We start from the raw sequence: 25,574 nt of genomic DNA, 5'->3' as shown, positions 1-25,574 counted from the left end.
GGACACGCTTTAATTTGAAATGTCGGTGCTAGATATTTAGAAATAGATTACTTAAAGGGGTAAAATTAGTTGTCATTGACTAGTAAGTTCAGAAGCCCCTAGTACTTACAACTTAGAAGGGAAATCAGTTTTCAAAAGAAGGGTACAAATTAATTTCACATTTTTTTCAGGTCAATCCCAGTACTTTACAAACAAAATTTCTTGCCGGAAGAAAAACAGAATAGGGATATTCCACAATAGCTTCTTTCCACCTCTAAAATTCTATCTAGTCTCGTCTTCCTTGCACATCAAGTAAACTAAACTCCTAGCTACCTTGAGATGTTATACTCTTCAGGATAGGCTAGCTCTTGTTCCATCTGCCAGCTCAACTTCGAAGTAACGCCTTCATGACAAGGAACATAATTCTGTGATGAATCAAACATAATAAATATATATCATTTTTTGCTTAATTCTGCAGAAGAAAAGAATGTGATTGCGTATACAAACACTTTGATTTTACCTCCAATTTCTTCACTAACTCTTGATGTAGGTGCTGATACAATTATGTGGCGCGCATTTGGACTAATTAATCCCTCTTGCACAACTTTGTCGATGAATGAAAGTAACGAATTAAAGTATCTATCAACATTTACTAGTCCCACCTGCGGGTTGTGGAATGTCAAATCTAGTTAAACTAGTAATAGCATAATGTGAACTACTTAATAATATTTAGGTTCCTTAACAAAATGGTACAAGTCAATTACCGGTTTGTCGTGAATCCCAAGTTGAGCCCAGGTTATGACTTCAAGAAGTTCCTCTAGAGTCCCATAACCACCTGCATGTAATTTGCATAAGTTTTACAAGAATTTAATGCAAAAAACATAGGAGAACAGGAACACTTAAGGTCATCTATTAAACTGGCTTCTCATCCGAAACAGATTCCATACAATAATTATAGCACACAGTTACTGATCTTGACCATTCGATCTAAATCAATGGTTAACCCCATTTTTTATATAGTGAATGAGTAATCTAAGTCGTCCGATTTCAAATCAATGGCCGAGATTGATTACATGCTGCACCAAATTAAGATCCCTTCTCACCCTCTATCTTGCAAGGGATCCCAAGAAAGAGTGAATGACAAGTTTTTTCTTTGTGTGACTGGCCTTCTCTAACAGTCACTAATTTTCAGCATCTCAGAATGATAAGTACTGCCAAAAATAATAGTCTTTGAAAAGAAGCACTATTTCATGACATGTTACAGGTGCTATTTGAAAACATTATCTCGTGAGAGTTATTCTTTTGCTTTACTTTCCTTTCTATATCAAAACCATGAGTAAGTTTGGTACAAAAACGTCATGATTCCAAGGAAAGTAGATGTAAAAAATGGTACTTCAACCAGAGAACCATGGTTTCTCAGAGTCAAAGCAGTTCAAAATTTCAGCCAAATATGTTTAAGGGTCTCAGGCAAAGTCAGGATCAGCCAGTATTGAAGAGTCACTCTCTAATCATCATGGCATTAGGATATATGAAGTCACATTTTGCAGCAGCAGTGTCACATTTATTTGACTAATTGATTTGATTCTCCTTAAAGTGGAGCACTAATTAATCCTCGTTACCTTTTATGAATGACTTCCAAATCATAAAGCATATACTAGTCATGCTTTAATTTTATTTTCTGTACACCGCCAGTGTAAAGACTTGTTACACCGTCAATCATAACTACTTCTAAAGTTGCATATATGATTAACTATGCTTTGTTGAGAGTGTACAATTTTTTAATATGACACTGACAGTGTATCAGAAATACCTTGGCAACAATATTCATGGTTAGGCATGGTAAACCTTTTAAGTCAAAAGGGTTTAAAAAACATAAGTTTGTTAGGTTATTGAAGCAAGCATTAAAGACTGAGATATGGTCAATGCTACATGATAAAACTAAAGAAAGGTAGAAGCACTATTGAAGTAAATTTCTACTACTTTCTGTAATGCAACCAAAGTAAGGTGTACTATTCTTTAGCTCAGGCTAACCTGGTAAGGCAATAAAATCATCTGAATGCTTAGCCATCTCTGCCTTCCTTTGATGCATATCTGCTACAGATTTTACTTCTCCCACCGTTTCACCAGTTAGCTGCAAAATAGGATCCAATGGACAAGAAATGGAACAGAAAATAAGAACAAAACAAAACAAAAATCAAAAAGTGAAGAGATAATAATAAAGAGAAAAACAAAACACAAAAGTGAAGAAAAATTCTAGCACAGTATAAACCACTGAAGTAAAACAAAAGAGTGAAAGATCCATTTGTTTATTATTACTTTTATCACACTTAGTTTTACTTTCACTTTTAAACTCATTTTTCTTTTCTATATCTCTTGTTTTTTCCTATCCAAAAGAAACTAACTTTAACAACAAAACTGTGAAATTAACATGAAGCTTAACTTAACTTAAAGTACAGAACAAGGAAATAGGTATATATGAATAGAATATAGTATCAATGAAAAAAGTGAATAATAAAGGAAAATAATTAAATTAAAGAAGAGAATCTTGAAATAATACACAATAAATAATAAGAAACAAGACTATAAGCTTTTCTCACATACCTCTCTAGGCATGAGTGTCTTGGGAATAACTCTGCAAGAGACAATAACATGGCAAATAATTTTTTTTTTTTGAAATCTAGAGAGTGTCTTAGAGAGAGAGAGAGAGAGAGAGAGAGAGAGCGCGTCATCCACACCATCGTCTCCAACCTTCCACCGGCCACCACCCACAACCGCCGCCACCTTCTCCTTAACCCCAGCATCTTTCACCTGTCACCACCTTCCTCGTCACAACCTTCTTCGTCCAATCTCTTCACCACACCTCTGCCATCTCCAACTTCAACCGTCACCACCTTCCTCTTCATCCGCCTCGCCTTCGCCAACAACAACAACTCTGTCACCGGTAACCTCATCATCCTCAACCGTCGTCACCTTCCTCATCATCCTCCTTCATCCGTGCCTTCGCTAATAATAACTCTGTCTCTGTCTCCTTCCCCCTCAACAGTCGCTACCTTCCTCCTTCCTCCTTCCTCCGCGCCCTCGCCATCAACATCAACTTTGTCACCGTTAACCTCCAACTCTGTCTTCCCTTCCATCACGTTCTGCCATCACCCCAACCCTCTTTACTCTCATCTGTCCTCGTCATCCTTACCCCCAGATCTCTGGCCGTCACCTTCGTCCGTCACCTTTCCTCACATCCGTTTATCATCGCCACTACCACCTTATCCGATCTATCACCACTGCCGTCTTCGTCATCCAAACACTCTTAAACCTTCACCGGTGCTTTTGCTTGTTGTTTCATGGTGTGGTTGATTTTTAAGGTTCTGTGAAGAATGAGAAAGAGCGGCTTAGAGAGAGAGGTGACTGGCCCGCGTTGCATTTCGGACAGTCACGCCGGTGCTCCTCTTCGCCGGGTGTGTGGTATTTTGGGGGGAAAGGGGTCTAAGCAGGGTGCCACCAAAAGGGAGGGATGGGGATGATTTGCTTGATGCGAGACCGAGACGTCGAAAAGCGTTGCGACAGGTTGATCGAGGTCAGGATTGGCAGAGAGAGAGCAAGCGGCGCATGGATTGGGATGATTATGACTACCAGTAGCTTAGATTTATGGATTCATGGGAGGAGCCTAGAGATTTTGATGACCGATTTGTTTCTCCGGTTAGACAACGACAAAGCAGCAGCAGCCTGAGGGGGTTGAGATCGAACAAACGAAAGACAAGGATTTCTCAGAGGGTTCACAGCTTAAGAGGTTTGTTACTTTCTATTTTACGAACTTTCCGGCACATTTGTCCAATTTCTATTTACGCAAGGGTTTTGAGGTGTGCGGTATGTTAGTATAAGTGATTGTTCCAAACAAGCAAAATGTTAATGGTGATTGTTATGGGTTTGTTCGGTTTGCTAATGTCCGAAATGTGAGTAAACTTTTGAAAGCAGTGAATGATGTTTACTTCAGAAATTTTCATTTTAGAGCAAAACTAGCGAGATTTGATAGGTCTGTTGAGAAGATGTCGGGGAGGGAGGGTGGGGGTGAGGTAGTGTTGGATGTGGTGGTGGGGAAGAAGAGCTTGTGCGAGGGAGAAATATTGAGCTTGGTTCAGGAGGATAAAGAAGAAAGCGTGGCTGTCGGGAAGGGGAAGCATGCGGTGGTGGATGTAGGTGATGGTAGGAAACTGATGGAAGAGGTTAGAGTGGGGAAGGTGAAGGTGCTGCTGGACAGGGGGAAGCTGGTGAATGTTAGGCGGACTGAACCGAAGCGGGGTGCTTTAGAATTAGTTAAGCCTAAACAGTTACCACTGATCCAGGATCATGTTAAGCGACAACTTCCAATCCAAAAGTTGTTGCGCTCGTACAGTTGTACAGGGGAAGACTTGCAATGGGCACGAAATGGTTTTCTGGCTTCTGTGAATAATGGTGAGGCAATTTCGGTTGTGCAAACTAGAATTGAAGACGCTGGTTTTAAGGATTTAAATGTCATACCTTTTGGTGCTGATAGAGTCTTTATTCGGAGTGTGTTAAATGTTGAAGCTTTAACAATTCTTGAAGGTGCCAAGGATTTTTTTGATCACATTTTTGTTAACATTGTGCGGTGGGATAAGCAACTTGTTCCATGTCAGAGAGGTGCTTGGTTGAGACTGTATGGAATTCCTTTGCACGCATGGAATGAAATTTTTTTCAAATTGTGTGTTCTTGATTGTGGAAGATTTTTATGGACCGATTGTTGTTCTATGGATAGAGACAGGTTTGATTATGCTCGTATTTTGATTGCGACGTCTTCTTTGGAGGTTGTTTATTGTGTTGAAAAGATTAGTGTTGATGGTGAGGTTGTGGAGATACGAATTATTGAGGAGTTTGGATTTAATATTGGGGACGACGTCTGCATTTATGATATTGATGATGGAACATGCTCGTCGAATGCTGATCATGATGACTTAGGAAGGGATGTGGAAAGGGAAACTGATTTGTTGGTTGATAATCTGGTGAAGGAGATTGCTGATGCGGGTAAGGATGCGACTCATACCACACAGAATTCTGAGAAGTTGCTTGATGTGGAGGTGGGTAGCAAGGTCGAGCAGCCTTTAGTTGTCTCTAAGGTTGCCGGCGACTCTAGTGTGGTGTCTCCTATGTCAAATGTGAATCATCAAGATGTAGATTCAGAGGTCCGGATCAATAAGCCTATTGAGGAGTCTATTCCTAATGTTGCTGAGTATACAGAACCTAAGGAGATAGGGAGGCGATCAAGACCTTCATCTTGTCCGCCTCGAGCGGCTCGTTCAGTTGAATCAGGACCTTGGAGCTTAGAGTGGCTAAGTGATCATCATCACGGAGATGTTGGTGTCATTTCATCGTCCAAGAAAAAGGTCAAGAAAGAGATTCGGCCTATTGCACAGCCTCACACTGTTGTTAACAACAGGAAGAAAGTGAATGGGTTTTTAAGACATTCGGTTCATAATTTGAAAAAGGTGGCACGACTCCCTAGCAAAGACCGTTCAACAGTTTTACACATCTTAAAATCTAAAAAGAGAAAATTACAAGGTTCGGATAGTCTCAAAAAGGCGGTGAAGGTGTGATACGTGCCAAGAAGTGTTAATTTCATGTTGTATTTTATGCACTTTTTGTTACTTGTTTTGCAAGTTATTGAAGAAAAGCCGAGAAATAAGTGTTAAATGCCTTATCACGCTTCATATATCTTACTTTATCCTTTTATGCAGGAATTTACCCCAAGACGCTGAGCGAGTATCAAATGCGAGCACCTCGCAACTGCGAGCTCATTTACTCGCAACTGCGAGTTAGGGCGGTTTAGCCCCTCAGTTGTGACGTGGCAAAAGCTCATTGGTCCAGAAGAAGCAACTCGCAATGGTGAGTGAGGCTGCGAGCAGCTGCGAGCTCAAGCGGAACAAAATTCTATAAATAGCACTTGCTATTCTTGGAGGAAGAGAGCTTGATATTTCTTAGTTTTTCTCTTAGTTTTTAGATTTAGATATTGTAGAGAGAAATAGGGCTAGAGCATATAGAGTGAGAGTGATTAGAAGTTGGATTCCTCCTCCTTTGTGAGAAAACACAAGTTGTAATGAATCTTTCTCTTTCAATCCATCCTTGCAAGGCTTCCATGATGATGAGTAGCTAAATATCCTTTGTTGGGGTAAGAGGTACTTGATCTTTGCTAACATGTAATCTTTTGATCTCTAAATATATGATTCTAGAAATTTTATATTCAATATTGTTGTTCTTGCTCTTAATACTTTCAATGAGATTCAAGATGATTTAGACACGAACTCTTGAATCTAGACCTAGAGTAACAATCTATCTTAGGTTAACTTACTTGACATCTTTGGTAACCTTTGATAATCACTTTTTAATCAAGAACATAATGCTTTTGGACATTTAGTCAGGTTGGACACGGTCGATTAAGTTATCCGATCGTCTTTGTGATCGTTTAAAGGATTTGGACACGAATGTTTAAATGATAAAAAGGTTCATAATGTTAGAGGGGGAAGCTATGACCTAAGTGATGCGGGGAGAGAGCATATTTCCCAATACAAACTCATGACAAAACCGGCCAAACTTATCTTTCGGTTCATCCTCCACAATGTCAAGCCCAACAGCCATATGGCTGATTGCACTGTTGATGTATGTCCCCTTATTTATTACATTCTCAAGGAGATTAAGGTAGACATTGCCCGAACAATTGCTTGGCAACTGAAGTTGGTTGTGCTTCAAGGTCATGGTGAGCCAAAAACCCGCCTATCCTTTCCTGGATTAATCATGGGGCTGATCAAAGACACCACTATGAGGATGCTAAGTGTTGTCCATGACCACATCAAGAACCCCATTGATGACGCTTTCATTACCAGCTGGATTTGGAATGACAAAGATAAGGGCAAGGTAAAGGCAAGAAAGCTTCATCTTCTCGGGCACCTCCCTCACAACCCACTGCTGATTTTGACTTTGCAAGCTACGCTCAGTGGCAACAGCAGAGTAACATGCACACTTGGAAAATGCTGGAAGCCACCAACCGTGCAAATATGTACTTCCAGCAGTCACAATATATGATGCAGCAGCAGTCTGGGTACCCTCCGGAGATCATGGATCAGTTTATGACCCCTCCCGCTTTTCAGAGTTATGTTAATTGGCCTGAGGACATGCCAGTTCCCTATGGAGGGGGTGGAGACTTTGCAGGTCATGAGGATGCAAACATGGAGGAAGATGTAGGTGGTGATGATAATGAGCAGGATGATCCAGTTCAAGTCCATAGTGCTACTTCATCTCACCAGGGATCAGATGATGACATGCAGGGTTGAGAAGGAAGAAAAGACTTGAAAGCTCATTCTTTTTATTGATATATTATCAAGCTTTCAGTCAATTCTTACCTTCTCATTTATCTTTTATTTGCTTCCTCTTTTGTTACTTTGTGAACAATATTTTGCTTCTGTTGTTTGTTTCATTTTAGCACATGGACTCGTACTTTGTTTCTTATTCAGTACCTTGTTTAATCATTTTGGATATTGTTGTATGGTGACAATTGTTTTTAATTAATATCGTGATGTTCATATTTTAATTAGTATCGTTTAATTAGTATTTTGGTGATGTGTTAGCACTTTTGGTTTAAATAAGTACTTCATTTTGTTTTAAATTTTAAAATTGTGGAAGTTTCTTTTGTATCATTCTTGCTTAAATTTTAAATCTCAGATGATTGATAATGATTCATAGTTGTGATTAAAGCGCAAAGCCAAGGTACAAGTTTCCAGTTTTTCTAGGTTTTTACTCAAAGATGAAACAAGTACTTTGTGCAAATTTCATTTCATTTAGTTCTTCACAATAATATATTTGTTTGTGAACCACCTAGTTCTAGCTAAAAGTGAGGAAACCTCAAATGTGTTGTACTATATGCAAGGAAACCGGCATTCATTGTTTAACTCAGTCGCTTTATGTTAAATCCAATAATTGTTTTAAATTGTGTGAAGGCATGGAAGTGATCAAGGCACATTTGTTGTTATTGAGAGAAACATACTTGACCACAAGTAGCCTACCTTATGAGAAGAGCGAGTATTTGCTAACCCACTTGAGCCAAATGAATCGGAGTCCTCAATTATGAATTGTCAATTCATAAGCACAATGCTTGATGAACTTGCCTTTAAATTTTTCAAGATCCAGTTCATTTTTGACGTACTTTAGGACTCTGATATGTTTTTAATTGTTGAACCCTAAACCTTCAATGTTTATTTGTCCCTTTTGCCTTAGAGTAAAGGAACATTCAAATATGGTATGATTTGATTCAAGTTGGGGAGAGAAGGTAGATGTAAATCTTTTGTCAAGTACAATGGTGTAATTTTATTTTTGATCAAGACAACATGGTGTTGTAAATACAAAAAGAAAAAGAAAAGAAAACAATGTGTACATGAAAAGAAAAAGAGAAAAAGAGAAAAAGAAAGAAAAATCCAAAAATAGAATAAGTTGTCAAGATCAAAGTGTATCATGTGTGAACACCAAGGGTTTGTAATAATTGGTAGGAAAGGTTGTGAATTTTAATGGTTGATACAAGGAATGTTCCTCTTTGATATGCTTTTTTATTTCAATTGCCCCACATATGACATTTCTTTTGTAGCCAAGCCAAGTTATAACCCTCAAAGACCTTTTGATCCATGTTTTTGTGCCTTTTGAAACGATATTTGGATGGACACATAACTTGATTGGAATGTTAACTTGATTTCCGGATGTGTGTTTATAACCATCATTCATATGATTTCAATTGTTTATCTACTTTCAAAGAAGTGTGTTAGGTGTGGTTCTTAAGTAAATATATTATTGTTTTGAAATTTTTGACATGAACTTTGTACTTAGGACTCATCTCATGTTGGTAGTAGAATTTTAGATTAGTTGGAAACTTAGACTTGCCCGCACATTCACTTTTAAATCACTCATCTGAAAAAGTTTTCAAAGCCTTTTATACTTGTGTCTTGTCATAGTAATTTGTTTGATTTTCAAATCTTTTGTTTGAGGACAAACAAAGAGTTAAGTTAGGGAGAGTTTGATAAGTGCCAAGAAGTGTTAATTTCATGTTTTATTTTATGCACTTTTTGTTACTTGTTTTGCAAGTTATTGAAGGAAAAGCTGAGAAATAAGTGTTAAATGACTTATTACGCTTTATATATCTTACTCTATCCTTATATGCAGGAATTTACCCCAAGACACTGAGCGAAGACCAAAAATCATGAAAAAGTGCAAAATGGCAGAAGTTGAACCAGGAGGCAGTGTGTGCTCGCACTCAACTCGCAACTGCGAGTATCAAATGCGAGCAACTCGCAACTGCTAGCTCATTTACTCGTAACTGCGAGTTAGGGCGGTTTAGCCCCTCAGTTGTGACGTGGCAGAAGCTCATTGGTCCAGAAGAAGCAACTCGCAATGGCGAGTGAGGCTGCTCACAGCTGCGAGCTCAAGCAGAACAAAATTCTATAAATAACACTTGCTATTCTTGGAGGAAGAGAGCTTGATATTTCTTATTTTTTCTTAGTTTTTAGATTTAGATATTGTAGAGAGAAATAGGGCTAGAGCATATAGAGTGAGAGTGATTAGAAGTTGGATTCCTCCTCCTTTGTGAGACATCACAAGTTGTAATGAATCTTTCTCTTTCAATCCATCCTTGCAAGGCTTCCATGATGATGAGTAGCTAAATATCCTTTGTTGGGGTAAGAGGTACTTGATTTTTGCTAACATGTAATCTTTTGATCTCTAAATATATGATTCTAGCAATTTTATATTCAATATTGTTGTTCTTGCTCTTAATACTTTCAATGAGATTCAAGATGATTTGGACACGAACTCTTGAATCTAGACCTAGAGTAACAATCTATCTTAGGTTAACTTACTTGACATCTTTGGTAACCTTTGATAATCACTTTTTAATCAAGAACATAATGTTTTTAGACATTTAGTCAGGCTGGACACGGTCGATTAAGTTATCCGATCGTCTTTGTGATCGTTTAAAGGATTTGGACATGAATGTTTAAACGATACCTTAGAGATAATGATATCACTTTGGACACGAAGGATATTGTAGAAATGATTGTGATAATTTTGATTATAAAGCTAGAATTCGTATGGATCATTAGGTTATGTGTGACGCTTGGTTAAGGAACTCTACTCCTAACAAGTTTCAAGCCTTATTAATCTCAACTTTTACTTTTGGAATTTAGTTTGGCTAGTTACAATTGAAACAAACAAGTACTCTTAATACTTGGAATGATATTTGATGTTAAACTGTCCTTGATATCGCACTATTTCCTGTGGAGACGATACACAAATACTTATCTTGTTTGATGCAATACTACTTCATCAAGGTGGTATCTTTGGGAGCTTCAGATGGTAGTTCTTCTTCGGGATCAGTTAACAATGATTGGGTTAATTGGGTGGTTGTGCGCGGGAATGAGAAGGTGGCAATGGATGATGTCAAAGGAATAGGCGAGGCTATTAGCGTTCAGTTCAATGGGAGTAATAATAATAATATGTTTGGGGTGTTAGCAAGAAAAGGGAGACGGTGTAAGGAGGGGCGGAGTGAGGGGAAGGATGGGGGAGCAGAAATGAGGATTGATGGTTGTTAGTCGGGTGTGAGGGAGGGGAGGGGACGGTGAGGGTGTGGTGATGAAGATAATTTTGTGGAATGTCAGGGAGCTAGGTGGGCTTGAGAAGCGGAAGGAGGTCCGAGCTCTGATTCATGAAAAATGTCCTTTTATCTTATGTATCCAAGAAACTAAGCTACAAGTGTGTGATGATGGTTTTGGTGTTGCTTTGTGGGGTATCCATGATGTTGCTTTTTCCTACTGCCCTTCTGTCGGAGCGTCGGGGGGTTTGATAACGGTTTGGGATACCTCAGAGGTGGAGGTGTGGTCAGTGGTTACTTTTGATCATTCTTTACTTATTCATGGGCAATTTATTAAATCCAAGGAGGAATTTTATTTGTTTAATGCCCATGAATAAGTAAAGAATGATCAAAATTAATCGTTCTGCAGGGATTCTTTGATCAAAAGTAACCCATGAATACCAGGTGCATAAACATTAAACGTATAAAATTCCTTTTATTTGTTTATTCATGGGCATTAAACATATAAAATTCCCAAGAGAGAGGAATTTACTTTGGGATTCTTTGACTGTCCGACTACAGTTGTTGAAGGGTACGAAGGTTTGTTTGTGTGGTGATTTTAATGCTATTCGAAGTAGGGAGGAAAGACGTTCAGTGTCGACTGGTCAGTTTGCTTCGGATTTCAGTCACTTTAATGCTTTCATTGAAAACAATGTTCTGGTGGATCTACCATTGGGGGGTCGTAATTTCACTTGGTTCAAGGGAGATGGTAAGTCCATGAGTCGTATTGATCGATTCTTGTTATCAGAGGATTGGTGTCTGTTATGGCCGAACTGTTCGCAGATTGCTCATATGCAAAGCTTGTATGGTCATTGCCCCTTGGTTTTGTCTGTTGATGAAGAAAATTGGGGTACAAGGCCGTTCTGCATGTTGAAGTGCTGGACTGATATTCCTGGTTATAGACATTTTGTGAGTACCAAGTGGAAGTCTTTTCAGGTTACCGGATGGGGCGGCTATGTCCTAAAAGAAAAATTCAAATTAATAGAAAATGCTCTCAAGGAGTGGCATGCCACTCATTCACAAAACTTACCGGGGAAGATTTCGGCTTTGAAGGAACGATTGGCATCTTTAGATGAAAACGGCGAAACTAAGTTGTTGCCTGAGGAGGAATGCGTAGATATTCATGGGGTGTCGTCGGATATTCACTCCTTGTCCCGTCTTAATACTAGTATTTGTTGGCAGCAGTCTCGGGGTTCAGTGGTTGCGTGATGGTGATGCTAATTCTAAGTTCTTTCATTCTGTTCTTTTTAACAGGCGTCGCCGTCGCTGTGCTCTATTTTGGTGGATGGGGTCTTGGTGGAAGGTGTTCGCCCTATTCGTGAAGTTGTCTTTCAACATTTTGAGAATCACTTTCGGTCTGAGGTAGTCGAGCGCCCCAGTCTAACTAATTTACAGTTTCAAACTTTGTCCGTTGCGGATGGTGTGGGTCTTATCAAACCTTTTTTGATTGATGAAGTTAAGACAGCTGTATGGGACTGGGATAGCTTCAAAAGCCCTGGGTCTGATGGAGTAAACTTTGGTTTCATCAAAGATTTTTGGTTTGATCTTAAGGATGAGATTTTTCGTTTTGTCTCTGAGTTTCACTGGAACGGTAAATTATCCAAAGGCATCAACACTACTTTCATTTCTCTCATTCTGAAGGTAGACAACCCTCAACGTCTTAATGATTTTCGCTCCATTTCTTTGGTTGGGAGTCTGTATAAAATTCTAGCCAAATTATTAGCTAATAGACTGCGTGTGGTTATTGGTTCTTTCATTTCGGATATTCAGTCGACGTTTGTTAAAAACAGACAAATTCTTGATGGTATTCTTATAGCTAATGAGGTTGTGGATGAAGCTCGGAAATTGAAGAAAGAGCTTATGATGTTTAAGGTGGATTTCAAAAAGGCTTATGACTCTGTCGATTGGGGTTATCTGGATTCTGTATTGGATCGCATGTCTTTCCCGGTTCTTTGGAGAAAGTGGATAAGAGAGTGTGTTGGCACAACTACGGCTTTGGTGCTTGTGAATGGTAGTCCGACAGATGAGTTCCAGTTACAAAGTGGGTTACGGCAAGGGGACCCTTTGTCACCGTTCCTATTTTTGTTGGCTGTAGAGGGAATTAATATTCTGACGAAATCTTTGGTTCAGACACAATTATTCTCTGGTTATAGTATAGGGGCTGCTAATACGGTTGTGGTGTCTCACCTTCAATTTGCTGATGACACCTTGTTGTTGGAAACTAAAAGTTGGGCAAATGTTCGTGATCTAAGGGCTGCTCTTGTTATTTTTAAGGCTATGTTTGGTTTGAAGGTAAATTTTCATAAGAGCATTTTGGTGGGTGTGAATATCGCCCCCTCTTGGTTGAATGAGGCGGCGTCTGTTTTAAGTTGCAAAGTCGGTAAGATTCCGTTCTTGTACTTGGGTCTGCCTATCGGAGGTAATCCTCGGCTTTTGAATTTGTGGGACCCTATTGTGACTCGCATAAAAGCTAGGTTGTCTGGTTGGAATAGTCGTTTTTTATCTTTTGGCGGCCGTCTGGTTCTTTTAAAGTATGTCCTGCCCTCTCTGCCTGTCTATGCGCTTTCCTTCTTCAAGGCTCCATCAGGTATAATCTCTTCCATTGAATCTTTATTTAGTAATTGTTTTTTGGGGGGGGGGGGGGGGGGTGAAGACCATAGGAAAATATCTTGGATAGGATGGCACAATGTGTGCCTTCAAAAGGAGTTTGGAGGTGAGACAGTTGAAGGAATTTAATTAGGCTTTATTAGGAAAGTGGTGTTGGAGGATGCTAGTTGATAGGAGTGGCTTTTGGTATCGAGTTTTAGTCCCCCGGTATGGCGAAGTAGGTGGGAGGTTGGAGGTTAGGGGCCGGAGTTGTTCTTCTTGGTGGAGGGAGGTAGGGCGGATTAGAGATGGGGGCGGTGATATTGGCGGAGGCTGGTTTGGGGAGTTCGTGTCGAAGAAGCTGGGGGATGGTTCAGACACCATGTTTTGGTACGATAAGTGGTTAGGTTCGGTTTCTTTTAGCGACAGGTTCCCCCGGTTGTTTGATCTTTCTGAGAACAAATCCATTACGGTGGCAAGTTTGTTCTCTCTTGGTGTTGTCGAAGGAGGGGAGGCCGCGAAGTGGAGGAGGAGGTTGTGGGCTTGGGAGGAAGAGGAGTTAGAGGAGTGTAGGGCTTTATTGTTTGATGTTTCTCTGCAAGATTTTGTTTCAGACAGGTGGGTGTAGTTGCCGGACCCTGATGAGGGTTACTCTGTTCGTGGTTCTTATCACTTGTTGACTACAAAGAATACTCCTTTTGGGGATCCAGCAACTTCCTTGATTTGGCATAACCAGGTGCCGTTGAAGGTCTCTATATTGGACTGGAGGTTGCTTCGTGATAGATTACCTACTAAAGCTAATTTGGTCAAAAGAGCGGTGTTAGACACAAGTGCTTCTTTGTGTGTTTTCGATTGTGGCTTTTTTGAAACGGCGTAACATTTGTTTTTATCTTGTGATACCTTTTCGTCTATATGGCCTCTTGTGCGTCAGTGGTTGGGTATTGTTGGTGTTGACACAAATGTTATTCAAGAGCATTTTCTTCAGTTTGTGCACTTAACAGGTGGTGGCAAAGCTACTCGGTCATTCTTACAGCTTATTTGGCTTTTATGTGTTTGGGTTCTATGGAATGAACGCAATAACAGGCTTTTCAATAATGTTGTAACATCTTTTAACAGGTTGTTAGATAAAGTGAAATATATGTCTTTAGCTTGGTTAAAAGCTAAAAAGGTCGTTTTTAAGTTTGGCATAGATAGGTGGTGCTCAAGTCCTTTTCAATGTTTGGGCATCGCTTAATGGTTTGATTTTGATTGCTTGTTTTGATTCTTTGTATTTACGGTAATTCTTTTGGCACATCTAGTGCTAGAGGAGTTGCTTTTGGTGATTAATATATATTCCATTTTTATTTGTTCAAAAAAATAAATAACATGACAAATAAACAGTGTCAATGGACAACGAGACCAACATAATCAATCAAGCACAATAGACTATTATGGTTTACTATTTCATAAAAATGAAATATTTGAGGAAAAGAGATAAAGGGTCATACCCTATGACATGTTTTCCACCATCATGAACAGCTTGTGAAACCAAACCCATTAGATCAGTGCTTCCTCCTCCATAAACTAGATCAATATTTCTTGACACCTTCACAAACCATTAAGATTGATTATGATAAGTTATTAACAGTTTGAAATGAAAAATGGATACTTTAAAAAACTGGAAAAAAAATCATAGAAATCCAAAATAAATATATGAAAAAAACTTTAGGATAGTTTAAACTTAAGAACATGTGATTAGGTAATGATCCAAAAAACAAAAAAAATATATATTTTGCATCAAATAGAGAGACATAATTTCAAGTTACAAAGTAACAAACATGTTATAAACACAAGGAACTGACCCAACTGAAATTTACAAAGGAATTGGAATATTCAACATGTCATATCATAAAGTTTAACCATTTTCACCCCATCCACAAAAAATAAATAAGATTTTTTTCTCTCAAAAAAGGAAAAAAAAACATAATGTAAGGGAAAATCATTAATATTACTAATTACTAATATATACCAATTCATTTCCAAGTTCAATGGCAGCATCTCGATAACTACTTTTCTTGCCAGGACTACTTCCACAAAAAACACAAACCCTCTTGAACTTTGACACACCATTTGTCTCCATTTGTATTTGTTTCTTGCAACTTACTAAGCTTATAGCAATATCAACTACTTTGTACTACTACTCACACTATGTGATGATGCAATGCTTTCAAAGATTATATAAGCATGTGTTATATATATAAATGGAAAATGAATATTATGAAAATGAAAGATGAACTAACTCTAAATACACACTTCACTCAATGACTAATAACTAGTTGAAATCAAATGCTATTGCTTGGTTTGTTTTCTTACTTCACCGCTACACTATCAAAATGGCCATTGGGTTTATATAAAGTTGAAAATTGCTTTTCAGACATAGAATACTTCCTATTAACTTAAGTAAATGACGCTTTTACCCCCAGCGGTAGTTAACGGTATAAGCACCGGTAGTTAAATGCCGCTGGACCCAGCGGTAGGCAACTACCGCTCAATACAACGTAGAAAAAATGGCTTCAGCCTTGCAGCATCAAAATTGTTATTATAGATTTTTTGTGTTATGTAAACAACTTTACAAGAGTAGAAATTGAAATTAGTTGGCAATTGCAATTGGGAGCAAATTCGAGAGTTAGAATACAGCAGAAGGATCTACAACAAACAACCACGCAACAAAATTCGCTGAAAATGGTAGACACACAACAAATCTGAAATCGTAGCAACAAACCACCACCAAAGTTCACAAATCACAAACACAAACCCGAAACCGCAAAGGAAGAAAGAGAGATCAGGATTGTTTGAACTTTGAATTGCAGAATTTTAGTACACAAAATTCAATTTTAGATAATAGAGTTCCTTGAATGATTTCAATGTACAGAGTTTCTATCTCATTTTTATAATTTATTTATCATTAAAAATCATGAATGAGAATTCTGGGAAATTGTCAAGGTGCTTGTGAATGGTAGTCCGACAGATGAGTTCCAGTTACAAAGGGGGTTACGGCAAGGGGATCCTTTGTCACCTTTCCTATTTTTGTTGGCTGCAGAGGGAATTAATATTCTGATGAAATCTTTAGTTCAGACACAGTTGTTCTATGGTTATAGTATAGGGGCTGCAAATCCGGTTGTGGTGTCTCACCTTCAATTAGCTGATGACACCTTGTTGTTGGGAACTAAAAGTTGGGCAAATGTTCGTGCTCTAAGGGCTGCTCTTGTTACTTTTAAGGTTATGTCTGGTTTGAAGGTAAATTTTCATAAGAGCATTTTGGTGGGTGTGAATATCGCCCCCTCTTGGTTGAATAAGGCGGCGTCTGTTTTAAGTTGCAAAGTCGGTAAGATTTCGTTCTTGTACTTGGGTCTACCTATCGGAGGTAATCCTCGACTTTTGAATTTGTGGAACCCTATTGTGACTCGCATAAAAGCTAGGTTGTCTGGTTGGAATAGTCGTTTTTTATCTTTTGGCGGCCGTCTGGTTCATTTATAGTCTGTCTTGACCTCTCTGCCTGTCTATGCGCTTTCCTTCTTCAAGGCTCCATCAGGTATAATCTCTTCCATAGAATCTTTATTTAATAATTTTTTTGGGGGGGGGGGGGGGGGGTGTGAGGACCATAGGAAAATATCTTGGATAGGATGGCACAATGTGTGCATTCAAAAGGAGTTTGGAGGTTTGGGGGTGAGACAGTTGAAGGAATTTAATTAAGCTTTATTAGGAAAGTGGTGTTGGAGGATGCTAGTTGATAGGAGTGGTTTCTAGTATCGAGTTTTAGTCGCCCGATATGGCGAAGTAGGTGGGAGGTTGGAGGTTGGGGGCCGGAGTTGTTCTTCTTGGTGGAGGAAGGTAGGGTGGATTAGAGATGGGGGCGGTGATATTGGCGGAGGCTGGTTTGGGGAGTGCGTGTCGAAGAAGTTGGGGGATGGTTCAGACACCTTGTTTTGGTACGATAAGTGGTTAGGTTCGGTTTCTTTTAGCGACAGGTTCCCCCTGGTTGTTTGATCTTTCTGAGAACAAATCCATTACGGTGGCAAGTTTGTTCTCTCTTGGTGTTGTCGAAGGAGGGGAGGCATGGAAGTGGAGGAGGAGGTTGTGGGCTTGGGAGGAAGAGGAGTTAGAGGAGTGTAGGGCTTTATTGTTTGATGTTTCTCTGCAAGATTTTGTTTCAGACAGGTGTGTGTGGTTGCCGGACCCTGATGAGGGTTACTCTGTTCGTGGTTCTTATCACTTGATGACTACAAAGAATACTCCTCTTGCGGATCCAGCAGCATCCTTGATTGGGCATAACCAGGTGCCGTTGAAGGTCTCTATGTTGTCCTGGAGGTTGCATCGTGATTGATTACCTACTAAAGCTAATTTGGTCAAAAGAGCGGTGTTAGACACAAGTGCTTCTTTGTGTGTTTCCGATTCTGGCTTTGTCGAAACGGCGCAACATTTGTTTTTATCTGTTGATACCTTTTCGTCTATATGGCCTCTTTCGCGTCAGTGGTTGGGTATTGTAGGTGTTGACACAAATGTTATTCAAGAGCATTTTCTTCAGTTTGTGCACTTAACAGGTGGCGGCAAAGCTACTCGGTCATTCTTACAGCTTATTTGGCTTTTATGTGATTGGGTTCTATGGAATGAACGCAATAACAGGCTTTTCAATAATGTTGTAACTTCTTTTAACAGGTTGTTAGATAAAGCGAAATATATGTCTTTAGCCTGGTTAAAAGCTAAAAAGGTCGTTTTTAAGTTTGGCACAGGTAGGTGGTGCTCAAGTCCTTTTCAATGTTTGGGCATCGCTTAATGGTTTGATTTTGATTGCTTGTTTTGATTCTTTGTATTTACGTTAATTCTTTTGGCACATCTTGTGCTAGAGGAGTTGCTTTTGGTGATTAATATATATTCCATTTTTATTTGTTCAAAAAAAAATAACATGACAAATAAACAGTGTCAACGGACAACGAGACCAACATAATCAATCAAGCACAATAGACTATTATGGTTTACTATTTCATAAAAATGAAATATTTGAGGAAAAGAGATAAAGGGTCATACCCTATGACATGTCTTCCACCATCATGAACAGCTTGTGAAACCAAACCCATTAGACCAATGCTTACTCCTCCATGAACTACATCAATATTTCTTGACACCTTCACAAACCATTAAGATTGATTATGATAAATTATTAACGGTTTGAAATGAAAAATGGATACTTTAAAAAACTGAAAAAAAGATCATAGAAATCGAAAAAAAATATATGAAAAAAACTTTAGGATAGTTTAAACTTAAGAACATGTGATTAAGTAATGATCCAAAAAACAAAAAAAAAATATATATTTTGCCTCAAATAGAGAGACATAATTTAAAGTTACAAAGTAACAAACATGTTATAAACACAACTGAAATTTACAAAGGAATTAGAATATTCAACATGTCATATCATAAAGTTTAACCATTTTCACCCCATCCACAAAAAAAAAATTAGATTTTTTCTCTCAAAAAAGAAAAAAAAAACATAATGTAAGGGAAAATCATTAATATTACTAATTACTAATATATACCAATTCATTTCCAAGTTCAATGGCAGCATCTTGATAACAACTTTTCTTGCCAGAACTACTTCCACAAAAAACACAAACCCTCTTGAACTTTGACACACCATTTGTCTCCATTTGTATTTGTTTCTTGCAACTTACTAAGCTTATAGCAATATCAACTACTTTGTACTACTACTCACACTATGTGATGATGCAATGCTTTCAAAAATTATATAAGCATATGTTATATATATAAATGGAAAATGAATATTATGAAAATGAAAGATGAACTAACTCTAACTACACAGTTCACTCAATGACTAATAACTAGTTGAAATGAAATGCTATTGCTTGGTTTGTTTTCTTGCTTCACCGCTACACTATCAAAATGGCCATTGGGTTTATATAAAGTTGAAAATTGCTTTTCTGACATAGAATACTTCCTATTGACACAAGTAAATGACGCTTTTACCCCCAGCGGTAGTGAACGGTATAAGCGCTGGTAGTTAACTGCCGCTGGACCCAGCGGTGGTTAACTACCACTCAATGCAACATAGAAAAAATAGCTTCAGCCGTGAAGCATCAAAATTGTTAGGGTTAATATGTGTTTACCCCCCTGTAATATAGGTCATTTCCGGTTTTCCCCCCCGTAAAATATTTTTTTTGAATTTCATCCTTGAAATTTGAAAATATTTTGGTTTTAGACCTTCATTGAAAATTTCACCCCCTGTAATTTGAGCAAATTTCGGTTTACCCCTCTTGTAATTTGAAAAAATTTTGGTTTACCCTCCCTGTTCATTTGAGCAAATTTCGGTTTACCCCCTGCCATATCTTTGATTTTGTACTGTCAAAACTCATGAAGGTCCAAAACCAAAAATCTTCAAATTACGAGGACGAAATCCAAAAAAAATATTTTACAGGGGGTAAAACCGGAAATGGCCTATATTACAGGGGGGTAAACACATATTAACCCAAAATGTTATTATTGATTTTTTTGTGTTTTGTAAACAACTTTACAAGAGTAGAAATTGAAATTAGTTGGCAATTGCAATTGGGAGCAAATTCGAGAGTTAGAATACAGCAGAAGGATCACCAACAAACAACCACGCAACAAAATTCGCTGAAAATGGTAGACACACAACAAATCTGAAATCGCAGCAACAAACCACCACCAGAGTTCACAAATCACAAACACAAACCCTAAACCGCAAAGGAAGAAAGAGAGATCAGGATTGTTTGAACTTTGTATTGCAGAATTTTAGTACACAAAATTCAATTTTAGATAATAGAGTTCCTTGAATGATTTCAATGTACAGAGTTTCTATCTCATTTTTATAATTTATTTATCACTAAAAATCATTAATGAGAATTCTGGGAAAATGTCAAGGTGCTTGTGAATGGTAGTCCGACAGATGAGTTCCAGTTACAAAGGGGGTTACGGCAAGAGGACCCTTTGTCACCGTTCCTATTTTTGTCACCGTTCCTATTTTTGTTGGCTGCAGAGGGAATTAATATTCTGATGAAATCTATGGTTCAGACACAATTATTCTCTGGTTATAGTATAGGGGCTACTAATCCGGTCGTGGTGTCTCACCTTCAATTTGATGATGACACCTTGTTGTTGGGAACTAAAAGTTGGGCAAATGTCCGTGCTCTAAGGTCTGCTCTTGTTATTTCTAAGGCTATGTCTGGTTTGAAGGTAAATTTTCATAAGAGCATTTTGGTGGGTGTGAATATCGCCCCCTCTTGGTTGAATGAGGCGGCGTCTGTTTTAAGTTGCAAAGTCCGTAAGATTCCGTTCTTGTACTTGGGTCTACCTATCGGAGGTAATCCTCAGCTTTTGAATTTGTGGGACCCTATTGTGACTCGCATAAAAGCTAGGTTGTCTGATTGGAATAGTCGTTTTTTATCTATTGGCGGCCGTTTGGTTCTTTTAAAGTCTGTCTTGACCTCTCTGCCTGTCTATGCGCTTTCCTTCTTCAAGGCTCCATCAGGTATAATCTCTTCCATTTAATCTTTATTTAATAAAAAAAAATTGGGGGGGGGGGGGTGACGACCATAGGAAAATATCTTGGATAGGATGGCACAATGTGTGCCTTCAAAAGGAGTTTGGAGGTTTGGGGGTGAGACAGTTGAAGGAATTTAATTAGGCTTTATTAGGAAAGTGGTGTTGGAGGATTCTAGTTGATAGGAGTGGCTTCTGGTATCGAGTTTTAGTCGCCCGGTATGGCAAAGTAGGTGGGTGGTTGCAGGTTGGGGGCCGGAGTTATTCTTCTTGGTGGAGGGAGGTAGGGCGGATTAGAGATGGGGGCGGTGATATTGGCGGAGGCTGGTTTGGGGAGTGCGTGTCGAAGAAGCTGGGGGATGGTTCAGACACCATGTTTTGGTACGATAAGTGGTTAGGTTCGGTTTCTTTTAGCGACAGGTTCCCCCGGTTGTTTGATCTTTCTGAGAACAAATCCATTACGGTGGCAAGTTTGTTCTCTCTTGGTGTTGTCGAAGGAGGGGAGGCGTGGAAGTGGACGAGGAGGTTGTGGGCTTGGGAGGAAGAGGATTTAGAGGAGTGTAGGGCTTTATTGTTTGATGTTTCTCTGCAAGATTTTGTTTCAGACATGTGGGTGTGGTTGCCGGACCCTGATGAGGGTTACTCTGTTCGTGGTTCTTATCACTTGTTGACTACAAAGAATACTCCTCTTGTGGATCCAGCAGCATCTTTGATTTGGCATAACCAGGTGCCGTTGAAGGTCTCTATATTGGCCTGGAGGTTGCTTCGTGATAGATTACCTACTAAAGCTAATTTTGTCAAAAGAGCGGTGTTAGACACAAGTTCTTCTTTGTGTGTTTCCGATTGTGGCTTTGTCGAAACGGCGCAACATTTGTTTTTATCTTGTGATACCTTTTCGTCTATATGGCCTCTTTCGCATCAGTGGTTAGGTATTGTAGGTGTTGACACAAATGTTATTCAAGAGCATTTTCTTCAGTTTGTGCACTTAACAGGTGGTGGCAAAGCTACTCGGTCATTCTTAAAGCTTATTTGGCTTTTATGTGATTGGGTTCTATGGAATGAACGCAATAACAGGCTTTTCAATAATGTTGTAACTTCTTTTAACAGGTTGTTAGATAAGTGAAATATATGTCTTTAGCTTGGTTGAAAGCTAAAAAGGTTGTTTTTAAGTTTAGCACAGATAGGTGGTGCTCAAGTCCTTTTCAATGTTTGGGCATCGCTTAATGGTTTGATTTTGATTGCTTGTTTTGATTCTTTGTATTTACGGTAATTCTTTTGGCACATCTTGTGCTAGAGGAGTTGCTTTTGGTGATTAATATATATTCCATTTTTATTTGTTCAAAAAAAAAAATAACATGACAAATAAACAGTGTCAACGGACAACGAGACCAACATAATCAATCAAGCACAATAGACTATTATGGTTTACTATTTCATAAAAATGAAATATTTGAGGAAAAGAGATAAAGGGTCATACCCTATGACATGTCTTCCACCATCATGAACAGCTTGTGAAACCAAACCCATTAGACCAATGCTTCCTCCTCCATGAACTAGATCAATATTTCTTGACACCTTCACAAACCATTAAGATTGATTATGATAAGTTATTAACAGATTGAAATGAAAAATGGATACTTTAAAAAACTGAAAAAAAGATCATAGAAATCCAAAAAATATATATGAAAAATACTTTAGGATAGTTTAAACTTAAGAACATGTGATTAAGTAATGATCCAAAAAACAAAAAAAAAATATATTTTGCCTCAAATAGAGAGACATAATTTCAAGTTACAAAGTAACAAACATGTTATAAACACAACTGAAATTTACAAAGGAATTAGAATATTCAACATGTCATATCATAAAGTTTAACCATTTTCACCCCATCCACAAAAAATAAATAAGATTTTTTCTCTCAAAAAAGGAAAAAAAACATAATGTAAGGGAAAATCATTAATATTACTAATTACTAATATATACCAATTCATTTCCAAGTTCAATGGCAGCATCTTGATAACAGCTTTTCTTGCCAGAACTACTTCCACAAAAAACACAAACCCTCTTGAACTTTGACACACCATTTGTCTCCATTTGTATTTGTTTCTTGCAACTTACTAAGCTTATAGCAATATCAACTACTTTGTACTACTACTCACACTATGTGATGATGCAATGCTTTCAAAGATTATATAAGCATATGCTATATATATAAATGGAAAATGAATATTATGAAAATGAAAGATGAACAAACTCTAACTACACAGTTCACTCAGTGACTAATAACTAGTTGAAATGAAATGCTATTGCTTGGTTTGTTTTCTTGCTTCACCGCTACACTATAAAAATGGCCATTGGGTTTATATAAAGTTGAAAATTGCTTTTCAGACATAGAATACATTCTATTGACACAAGTAAATGACGCTTTTACCCCCAGCGGTAGTTAACGGTATAAGCGCCGGTAGTTAACTGCCGCTGGACCCAGCGGTAGTTAACTGCCGTTGGACCCAGCGGTAGTTAACTACCGCTCAATACAACATAGAAAAAATAGCTTCAGCCGTGAAGCATCAAAATTGTTATTATTGATTTCTTGTGTTATAAAAACAACTTTACAAGAGTAGAAATTGAAATTAGTTGGCAATTGCAATTGGGAGCAAATTCGAGAGTTAGAATACAGCAGAAGATCTACAACAAACAACCACGCAATAAAATTCCTGAAAGTGGTAGACAAACAACAAATCTGAAATCGCAGCACCAAACCACCATCAGAGTTCACAAATCACAGACACAAACCGTAAACCGCAGAGGAAGAAAGAGAGATTAGGATTGTTTGAACTTTGAATTGCATAATTTTAGTACACAAAATTCAATTTTAGATAATAGAGTTCCTTGAATGATTTCAATGTACAGCGTTTCTATCTCATTTTTATAATTTATTTATCACTAAAAATCATTAATGAGAATTCTGGGAAAATGTCAAGGTGCTTGTGAATGGTAGTCCGACAGATGAGTTCCAGTTACAAAGGGGGTTATGGCAAGGGGACCCTTTATCACCGTTCCTATTTTTGTTGGCTGCAGAGGGAATTAATATTCTGATGAAATCTATGGTTCAGACACAATTGTTCTCTGGTTATAGTATAGGGGCTTCTAATCCGGTCGTGGTGTCTCACCTTCAATTTGATGATGACACCTTGTTGTTGGGAACTAAAAGTTGGGCAAATGTCCGTGCTCTAAGGTCTGCTCTTGTTATTTCTAAGGCTATGTCTGGTTTGAAGGTAAATTTTCATAAGAGCATTTTGGTGGGTGTGAATATCGCCCCCTCTTGGTTGAATGAGGCGGCGTCTGTTTTAAGTTGAAAAGTCGGTAAGATTCCGTTCTTGTACTAGGTCTACCTATCGGAGGTAATCCTCGGCTTTTGAATTTGTGGGACCCTATTGTGACTCGCATAAAAGCTAGGTTGTCTGATTGGAATAGTCGTTTTTTATCTATTGGCGGCCGTCTGGTTCTTTTAAAGTCTGTCTTGACCTCTCTGTCTGTCTATGCGCTTTCCTTCTTCAAGGCTCCATCAGGTATAATCTCTTCCATTTAATCTTTATTTAATAATTTTTTTTTGGGGGGGGGGGGGGGGGATTGACGACCATAGGAAAATATCTTGGATAGGATGGCACAATGTGTGCCTTCAAAAGGAGTTAGGAGGTTTGGAGGTGAGACAGTTGAAGGAATTTAATTAGGCTTTATTAGGAAAGTGGTGTTGGAGGATTCTAGTTGATAGGAGTGGCTTCTGGTATCGAGTTTTAGTCGCCCGGTATGGCGAAGTAGGTGGGAGGTTGGAGGTTGGGGGCCGGAGTTGTTCTTCTTGGTGGAGGGAGGTAGGGCGGATTAGAGATGGGGGCGGTGATATTGGCGGAGGCTGGTTTGGGGAGTGCGTGTCGAAGAAGCTGGGGGATGGTTTAGACACCGTGTTTTGGTACGATAAGTGGTTAGGTTCGGTTTCTTTTAGCGACAAGTTCCCCCGGTTGTTTGATCTTTCTGAGAACAAATACATTACGGTGGCAAGTTTGTTCTCTCTTGGTGTTGTCGAAGGAGGGGAGGCGTGGAAGTGGAGGAGGAGGTTGTGGGCTTGGGAGGAAGAGGAGTTAGAGGAGTGTAGGGCTTTATTGTTTGATGTTTCTCTGCAAGATCTTGTTTCAGACAGGTGGGTGTGGTTACCGGACCCTGATGAGGGTTACTCTGTTCGTGGTTCTTATCACTTGTTAACTACAAAGAATACTCCTCTTGTGGATCCAGCAACATCTTTGATTTGGCATAACCAGGTGCCGTTGAAGGTCTCTATATTGGCCTGGAGGTTGCTTCGTGATAGATTACCTACTAAAGCTAATTTTATCAAAAGAGCGGTGTTAGACACAATTTCTTCTTTGTGTGTTTCCGATTGTGGCTTTGTGGAAACGGCGCAACATTTGTTTTTATCTTGTGATACCTTTTCATCTATATGGCCTCTTTCGCATCAGTGGTTGGGTATTGTAGGTGTTGACACAAATGTTATTCAAGAGCATTTTCTTTAGTTTGTGCACTTAACATGTGGTGGCAAAGCTACTCGGTCATTCTTACAACTTATTTGGCTTTTATGTGATTGGGTTCTATGGAATGAACGCAATAACAGGCTTTTCAATAATGTTGTAACTTCTTTTAACAGGTTGTTAGATAAAGTGAAATATATGTCTTCAGCCTAGTTAAAATCTAAAAAGGTCGTTTTTAAGTTTGGCACACATAGGTGGTGCTCAAGTCC

At 38.7% G+C, this 25,574-nt stretch overlaps 1 protein-coding gene and 2 pseudogenes across 3 annotated transcripts; 2 read left to right on the top strand and 1 right to left on the bottom strand.

Moving 5' to 3' along the window:
• Window positions 1-47: 47 nt before the first annotated feature.
• Window positions 48-15,418, bottom strand: LOC146916094 (cytokinin riboside 5'-monophosphate phosphoribohydrolase LOG3-like; annotated as a pseudogene). The gene is made up of 7 exons (XR_015014868.1): window positions 15,243-15,418; window positions 14,722-14,819; window positions 2,581-2,611; window positions 2,011-2,110; window positions 744-814; window positions 500-641; window positions 48-404 (listed from the first exon to the last, which is right to left on the bottom strand). The product of XR_015014868.1 is annotated as a cytokinin riboside 5'-monophosphate phosphoribohydrolase LOG3-like (transcript).
• On the top strand, window positions 2,594-9,835 carry LOC146916095 (uncharacterized). Its single transcript, XM_085718258.1, has 2 exons — window positions 2,594-5,576; window positions 9,187-9,835. The coding sequence occupies exons 1-2, from the start codon at window positions 4,020-4,022 to the stop codon at window positions 9,205-9,207; spliced, it is 1,578 nt and encodes a 525-aa protein (XP_085574384.1). The 5' UTR covers window positions 2,594-4,019; the 3' UTR covers window positions 9,208-9,835.
• A 5,693-nt stretch (window positions 15,419-21,111) lies between the features above and the next one.
• On the top strand, window positions 21,112-23,032 carry LOC146916093 (uncharacterized; annotated as a pseudogene). The gene has a single exon (XR_015014867.1). The product of XR_015014867.1 is annotated as an uncharacterized LOC146916093 (transcript).
• The last annotated feature ends 2,542 nt before the right edge of the window (window positions 23,033-25,574 follow it).

This window comes from Medicago sativa, chromosome 6 (genome assembly GCF_051527215.1).
Source record: "Medicago sativa cultivar Bolivia chromosome 6, Bolivia_mono, whole genome shotgun sequence".
NCBI classification, from domain to species: Eukaryota; Viridiplantae; Streptophyta; class Magnoliopsida; order Fabales; family Fabaceae; genus Medicago; species Medicago sativa.
This window is presented reverse-complemented; position numbering and strand designations above follow the sequence as displayed.

Excerpts from the sequence above, each read along its gene's own strand:
- LOC146916095 (XM_085718258.1), top strand. The coding sequence starts at position 4,020 with ATGTCGGGGAGGGAGGGTGGGGGTGAGGTAGTGTTGGATGTGGTGGTG. Across the intron at positions 5,577-9,186 it reads GTCTCAAAAAGGCGGTGAAG|GAATTTACCCCAAGACACTG; the intron begins GTGTGATACGTG and ends CCTTATATGCAG.